The 8,416-nt window shown below is 38.2% G+C and overlaps 1 protein-coding gene across 2 annotated transcripts in view; it reads right to left on the reverse strand.

Annotated features, from left to right (window-relative positions):
• The window catches only part of SEL1L (SEL1L adaptor subunit of SYVN1 ubiquitin ligase), a 57,537-nt gene extending 49,554 nt beyond the window's left edge, over positions 1-7,983 (reverse strand). Inside the window, exons 1-3 of one of the 2 annotated variants that reach the window (XM_072762177.1) lie at positions 7,729-7,983; positions 2,153-2,190; positions 1,096-1,327 (exon numbers count right to left, since the gene is read on the reverse strand). In XM_072762177.1, coding sequence (XP_072618278.1) covers positions 1,096-1,327; positions 2,153-2,190; positions 7,729-7,798 — 340 coding nt within the window. In that variant the 5' untranslated portion in view covers positions 7,799-7,983. The remainder of the gene's footprint in view (positions 1-1,095; positions 1,328-2,152; positions 2,191-7,728) is intronic. The other variant, XM_072762178.1, reaches the window with a different exon arrangement.
• Between the last annotated feature and the right edge of the window lie 433 nt (positions 7,984-8,416).

Raw genomic sequence — 8,416 nt, forward strand, 5'->3', positions numbered from 1 at the left:
GATAAACTGTTAAGCACAAAATACGGGCTGTAAAAAGATATATATAAATATATCCAATTTAGTCTTCTTAAAACTATACATTTAGAAAAGAGCCTGAAAGAGTTTTCTTCATGATGTTAATAGCTATGATGTCTAGCTGATGGGATTAAGGTACTTTTAATTTTTTTAGACATGATTTATCTATTCATTGGCATGGATATTTGTAATAAAAAAAACTCTACTTTTGAAAAAAATTGTATTTTTGAAAGGTAAAATCTTAATCAATTTCCAAAAGTGGCAGTAACAGAATACTAAGTGGGTGATCTTTGAAATAATAAACAAAGGACAGAAGGTTGGTGAAACAGGGCGGAGTGGATTAATAATTAATTTTTAGAAGGATAGGTATTTAGCACACTCTATTGTGAGAAAGAGAAGTTTTAAATTTAAAAATAGAGTGTCAAGAAGGTAAAAAGTTAGAAAGGGGATCAAAGCTTATGTTAGATAAACAACTATATCAATTTCCTAGGGAGATTGAGAAGGTTAATGCAGTAAAAATCCTAACATAAGTCTGAAAATAACCAGGGTAGCATATTAGACTATCATCCTTGAGTTTACATTTTGTGTACCACTTGGGCAGATAATTACATACTAGAGTATGAAAAGAGGATGTTAGGATATTACTATAGTACAAATGCAATTTTGATGATTAAATTCAGCTTACATAACTTGGGTCAAATCTGTTAAGTGAATAACTGGCATATAAAAATCTAGGGGGCAGCCCGGGTGGCTCAGTGGTTTAGCGCTGCCTTTAGCCCTGGGCGTGATCCTGGAGACCTGGGATCGAGTCCCACGTTCAGGCTCCCCGCATGGAGCCTGCTTCTCCCTCTCTCTGTCTGTGTCTCTGCCTCTCTCTCTCTCTCTCTCTCTCTCTCTCTGTCTCTTATGAATAAATAAATAAAATCTTAAAAAAATTTTCTAGGAAGTCATACTATATTCTACACATTACATGTGCTTCATAATCAATAAGACCAGACTTCTGCATCTTTGTACACTAGTTTAAGATTTCAGTTGTCTCCTTCCTAAGTTAGGCAAAAGCAAGGAAAATGTCCAGACTACCTTGTTTCCGTACTTTTGTTGGCTCTTCGTAGTCCTTGTTTTCTGAATTCGCAGATTCTAGAAAGCTGATTTCTTCTGTGACACTTTCCCCTTCTTGGCTCCTGAGGCTATCTTCCTCTTCTTGAATAGGTGATTCTAATTCTGATTCTTCTGAATCAAGAAATATTTGCCCAGCAACTACTCTGCCCGCTGTGCTGTGGTCCTTTACCGACTCATCTGATGGCAAAGGAGTCTGAGAATATAAAGTATTTTTAGTTTTCAAATAGTATCAGGACTGTCTCCAACCTAATCTGATTACTTTTACTAATCCAGATATATCTCCTTCAGCTGTGAATGTGCCATACTTGCTCATCTCTCTAAACTCTGGTATGTGTTTATCACATGCTTTCATCACTTGCCTAACCTGATTCTTTCTTCCAATTTCAACGTAGATGTTATTTCCCCCAGGAAGCATTCCTTAACTCCCGAGGCCTGGATTAGGGTCCCCTATAAACTCCCAACATAGCTTATACTTCCACTATGAAAGCCCTGTGCTACAACTTTGTTTCTTATCTATATTCCCTCAAATCTAGAGATCAGAAATCATAACTGAATGGTCTCCTTGGATAAAAAAGTGTTATTCACTGAATCAACCAATTTAAATGCATTAGCTCAACAGATTTATAAAAATTGATATAAGTGAAAACAAATAGCAGAGGTTAAGTCTTCAAAATTAAACTAAAAACATAGGAATAAAATTGATCTCTCACTAGGCAGTAAAAATGTTATTGCCTTTAGGCTCCTACATACACAGCACATTCAAGTTAAAACTAAACCTAACAACTAACATTCTGAATAAAAATAGTTATTATTTTCCTACAGGTCAGTTATTTCCCCCCAACCCCAGAAGAACTAGTGTATTGATACCAGCTACATTTTTCTTTTCTTTTTTTTTCTCTTAATCCAATTCTGTTGCCCAAAAGGGGAACAGGGGAATAGGATTTCCTATTCTAAGACAAATAATTCATGCTTTTAAATTGGGCATCAAATACTGGTCAAGGCAAATTTTAGTACACACCTTGGAATCTAAGGTTTCATCCTGACTGCCTTCTTCATCTGTAAAGAGATTTTAAAACAATTTTGTCATCCTTCTTGTTAGGAAATCACAGATATTGTTAAAACACTTGATAAATACAACAAATAATAATTAAACACTTGATAAATATATCTAGAATTATCTAAAAATTGGTTGCATTCAACAACTGTTCAGAAAAGATTAGGTAAAAGGAAAACAAGGGGCCAGATGGGGTGGTTCTTCCTCTTTTCCCAGGGAAAACACTAACTTCACCTGTCTTATGTATAGGAAGACCCACCACTACCACTACCACCAGACACTTCTTCAGATACCATCCAAAACTGTTCACATTTAGTCTACTACTGAGTTACTAAACTTATAAAAATAAATATTTGATTTTGTGGTTCAGGGTTCCACCTATTCTTTTCCTTTGCTTAGAATCTGGAGTCACTTAGCTTATTTTAGTGATTAGCATTTTATTGTTCACAAAGACTACAAAAGATAGACACTAACAATTACTATCATGTGAGAGAGTTGCTAGACTAAGATATTTAGGATTTGTGTTCTACTCTACTGAAGAGTTAACCAGATAAAAGTAAAAAGTAGCACCATACCATCATGTACTCACTCATATGAGACCTATTAAGTAATCAATATCTCATATTCAATGAATAATAACTTCAGCCCCTGGTTACACCTTTCTTCCAAATTCATATCTGCTGCTTTGGCTTTGTCCAATTATGTTAATAGTCCTTCTACTATTCTGTTTTTCTGCTATTACTTCTATTCTGGACTTGTTATTCTTTTCCCTGATCTTATACAAACACATTGAACATAATGTCCATGTGTAAATGCTTGGTCATTGTATTCCTGGCCAGTTTAAAAACAACAACTGCCAAATGATCTCTAGGTTTCCTTCTTATTCTTAAAATTATCTGATTTATACAGGAGTGGGCTTCAGTTATAAGTTCATCAGCTATATGAGAAATTAACCAGTAGACAAAATGCTATAAAACCATGTGCTTTTTGCCAGAAAATTTGGTGTTGAGTTGCCATTTAACTTTACTTCATATGGCTACATCCTAAATATTATTCATAACTTGTAACTCTTTCAAGCATAAGAAAAACACCCTTTGGAATTTGTATTATCAAAGTAGTGAGCTAACTTTAAGAAGTATAACCAACTCATTATGTGTAAATACACAACACTATTTCATAGCATTTGTTTCTTTTGAATATTTGAGAAAACTAGTCTACCAGTGAGGTTTTGCCATATAAGAAAAGTGCTGTCAATTCAAAGAACATTTAAGCTGCTTTCACATTTACTACTTTTAAGCTACCTTCCAAATATGTTTATTTCTGATGCATGGGAAATCAAGGGTACAGCAGGTATTAGTCCCATGGTACCCATAACATTTAAGTAGTGATGGCAGTTAATTAACAATCATTCATAGTGCTGATTTCTTCACAAGTTTTACCCAAAGCCCAAATTCTTACAGACAGTTCAAATTCCATTCTCAGTAAACCTTTGGATACAGGAAAAAAATTCATCTCTATTATATATCAAAGTTTTACGTGTGGATGTGTTTAAATAATCACAAACATTAACTAGTCTATCAAGAGCAGACATTAAATGTATAAATGTATACAGTATATCCCCAAACTTTAGATGAGCCAGAACTCTTAAATTACTAATCACTAAATCATGAAATTTAGTACCTTGTCTCTCACAACAGATTACACATGTAGCTAATAGGTATATAAAGCAGTACCTATAAATAAATTTTAAAACATGTACATTTGAGATGTTACAAGCTATTAGACATTCAAGTAGCAAAATGTGTTTTTGAACTCCAAGAGACCTGGAAACCTGCAACAGGGTTATTTCACATGAATTGCATCATGCTTCTGTCTCTTCTCTCTTCAAACTAGGAATATATACTAATGTTACTGGTAAATAAGAGAATTCTTTCTCATTTACTAAACCGGGAAAGTCTACTCCAGATGGTAGTCTTAAAGCATAAGCTATTTTCTCTTTCAAACTGATATATTCATTCACAAGAACACTTTTATAGAAGTTGCTTATAATCAAGAAACTTCCGATAGGAAGTAGGTAACAAAGTCCTATATATATATATAAAAAGAAAATAATAATGCTTTTAGCAGAATACAGACGTGAAGAAAAATTCATGTATGTATATGTATAAATATAGTCATGTATAAATAGTTATGTGTAAATAAAAATAATGCTTTTAGCAGAATAGACACAAAGAAAAAATGCAAAATAATTCTCATTCAACAGCATCACATCCAAAATATAACGGTTTATATTACTTTAGTAACTGTAAAACTTCCTTTGAAAAAGATCAACTTTCATTTTTATTATATCAGCTCAACTGCAAAAAAGTACCAAGGATATTATTTCAGGGAAAAGTAATCAACACAAATTCATTTTCCAATTTGTCACGTAAACCAAATTGACAGACCTTCAAACACAGAAGTCCTAAGAGTTTGAAGAGAGCAGACATCCCATTCTGTGCTTTACCACTGAATCTATGAATCTATGCAGATCCTAAAATACTGATTTTTAATTACTCCAAAATTGAAGCCTGGAGAGCTAAATTCAAACCTTGGCTTCATTACATATTAATTGTATACACGTGGTTCAATATAGCAAGGTTGGTCAGCCTCCTGTTTCTCAACCTGCCAAAAGAGAATACCACCATCTTCCCTATTGACTCACAATAATGTTTTAAGGAACAAAAGGACAATGAAATTAAATACTGTCTGCAATCTGAAATTTACTCTTTGAATATCTGATAATAGAACTATTACCTGAAATACTTAGCAGAGGACCTAATTTAAAAGATTCTGTAACACCGGCATAAAGAAAAAAAAGCAAACCATTTGTCTCCTCCTGCTGAAAATAAGACAACATGTATTTCTAAGTGAGAAAAATTATACATATGTGGAATATAAGAAATAGTGAAGGGGGCTATAAGGGAAAGGAGGGAAACTGAGTGGGGAAAAATTAGAGAGAGACAAAAACCATGAAAGACTCCAAACTCTGGGAAACAAACAAAGGGTTGTGGAAGGGGAAGAGGGTGGGAGGGTTGGGGTGACTAAGTGACGGGCACTAAGGAGGGCACCTGATGGGATGAGCACTGGGTGTTATACTATATGTTGGCAAATTGTATTTAAATAAAAAATTTAAAAAATATATAAAGAATAAAAAAGAAAAATTATAACATCTTTCATCACTGAGAAAATGGAGAAATATACTTTTAGTCTTCTCCTTTATGCACAGGAAAAAGAAAACTTTTCCAATAAAAGTGTCATATTTTTATATGCCTCTAAAGCAAGATATGAAATAATAGCTACTAACAGTGATGGAGTCAAGATTCCCTTCATTGGCTGGGAATTATACCTGGTAATAAATGCACACCTGGTAATAAATACAACTTCCCTTGGGTAACCATTAATATTTAAACTTTAAGTCAAAGCAAAATTATGGCCCAGGACTTGATTTTTAAATAGAAGCAAATCTTTAAATCTAAACTAATAATCAGGCTGACTTTCTGTATAAATATGCAATTTAATGAGTAAAAAAAGTCAACTGAAAATCCATGTACTGTTTCTAAAGCTTTACCTCACATAAGTGCTTTACCGTAACTGCACTTCGTGTGAGCACAGTAGTGCCTTTATCACCTGTCAGCAGGCACATCTCTACTGTTTTCGTTCAGGCTAAGTATGGGTCCTGCCTCTGCCAGAGAAAGGCTTCAGCACAGGTGAACTACGGTGGAAATCAGAAGAGACATTTCTCAAACCCAGTCCTCTGCTAATATCAACACAATCCAAAGATTTAACACTTTGGTATGAATAATCTTCTATTACAACATGCTGAGAGAGTCCAACTGTTGATTAAATGACTTCTTCAAGTACCATCTACACCGACATGAAGTTCTTTGGTATATGAAATCTAGTTACCAGAAGATGCAGGAAAGTGTTGAGGGCTTTAATTTTCTTTAAATTATGCAAATTGAATCATATTTTAGTTTCACACTATAGTGTGAAGAATTACTTGTGAAGCTTGTTGAACTAGAGATACCCTGACCTGTTCCCGACCTAAAGCTGCATGTTTAACAAATTCCTAAGGAATTCTGATGCAAGTGGTCTATGGTCCATCAGGTACTCTATCCATTACACTCAACAGTTTCCTTTCATACTTCCTTTGGTCAAATAATTGGTAGCAGTGCTTCAAGAGTTATGGAGAGTTTTGAAGATGTGGTCATGAATACAAACCATCACTAAAAAGGGGGAAGGCAGACCAAAGCATGATGTTGGCAGTAAAGTAACTAGCATATGCTTGTTGCTTTTGAAATGGTATCTCAAACCACAATATGGATAGAATTTTAGGTTTAGACCTCTTATTTTAGAAACAGAATGACGTTATAGCATTGACTTACAACTAGGACAGATAATTTGGGGATTCAAATAACCATCTGGGAAATTTTCTGTGGAAGGGAAAAAAAAAAAAAAGGAGTTGACATTTATACCCTGCCTTGTTCCAAAAAAATTTAAAGCCACAGAACAGCTGTCTTGTTAACCAAACTGATTAAAATTCAAAAGCTTTATTGTACTAATTGTTTCTTTACCAACATTTAAAAACACTAAGTGCTTTTTAAAAAATTTTTTTTTATCAACACTTTCAAAATAGAAGTTTTCAGATGTCGGCAGACTGAAGTCTTAAAAAAGAAAAAAATACATTTCAGAACCATAGTATTAATCTACCTGGGAAAATCAACTCAAAAGCACACGCATATACAAAAAAAAAAAAGAAAGAAAGAAAGAAAGAAAGAAAGAAAATCAGCTGCTATCCATTTTAAGAATGTATACGGACCCAGGTTTTCTCAAAAAAAAAAAAAAAAATCACAAAGTTTCTGTCAACAAGCACGGGGCAACTCAGAAACCCCGTGACAGCGATAAACACCACTTCCTCGGGGATATTTGCTTAAAAGGGGGTAGAGAGTGGACACAATCACATCAGACGTCTTCATTTTTTTAAACAAAGAGGCAAGGGGCCACCTCGGGTGCTAAGCAAATCCATCAAACCACTGTCAACATCCCGGTTTGGATGGACCTGGCTCCGCTCAGGGGTAACCCCAGGTGTGTCCATCAGTTCACTTACAAATCCCAAGCACAGAAGCGGTGCGAGAGTTGAGGAAGTTCCAGCACGGCTGGGGTGTCACTGTGGATCTCGGCCAGCTGTCGGGATTCGGTCCCAGAGTCCGGTCCCCATTCGCGGGGCGTCGCGTAAAGTTTGTTAAGTGAGCAGAGGTGTGGGCGGGGTGGCCGCCCCTTCCCTGCCGCCCCTCTCTAGCTCCCTCAACACCCCCTCTCGCCCAGGCCAGCCAAAGCCCGAGGAACGACAGCGACTGACAGGCCAGTGCGAGGTGTGACCAGAGAAAGTGAGAGTCTCCAGCCCGAGCCCCCGCGGCCCTGCCCCGGGATGGAGGCCGGGGGGGGGGGGGGGGGGCGGTGGCTCCCGGCCTCTCCAGCCCGAGGGGGCGGATACTGACCCGAGGACGCCGAGGCCGAGCCCAGCAGCACCGCACAGAGCAGCAGCGTCAGCCCAACTCGGACCCGCATCCTGCTCGCGCGGCCGCTGCCACCCCTTGGAGCTGTCGCCTTCGCCTCTGCCACCACCGACTCAGGCACCGCCGCCGCCTCGCCGCTGCTCTTCCTGCTCTGGTCGCCTTCCTCCGCCCCTTCCCAGGCCTCCCTGCCCTAGTGCGGAGCCAATCCCCGCCCGCCGCCCCGGGCGCTGTGCCCAATCGCCGCAGTCTTCCCGCCCACTTCGTTGCCACGCCCCCGGGGTCAAGCATTGACCAATCACTTTGCGAGGTTCCCACACCGGCTTTCCCGATTGGACCACGGCCTCACCGACATGGCCCCAGCTAATTGGTAGATCCTGCGTTCGACCGTCCCGGAATCGGGGCGTGAGTCCAGGGCCGGGAAGACAAGAAAGTCACCTCCGGACTACAGTTCCCAGCATGCACTTCAAGGTCCTCTTTCGACGTGTGCTCTCGGGAAACGTAGTTCGCTGTGGAGCAAGATTTAAACGTGCAGGTGGCTGTTGAAGTTAAGAGAACTTAGGTAACACCTGGGCTGGACGTTAAGTCAAGGCTACGAACCCGCGTCCCTCCTCCCCCTTTTTGGGAGCCAAAATATGTACCAAAGAACACACATTTAAGAGTTTGTAATGTG

The sequence above is a fragment of the Vulpes vulpes genome, chromosome 6 (genome assembly GCF_048418805.1).
Source record: "Vulpes vulpes isolate BD-2025 chromosome 6, VulVul3, whole genome shotgun sequence".
Lineage (NCBI taxonomy): Eukaryota > Metazoa > Chordata > Mammalia > Carnivora > Canidae > Vulpes > Vulpes vulpes.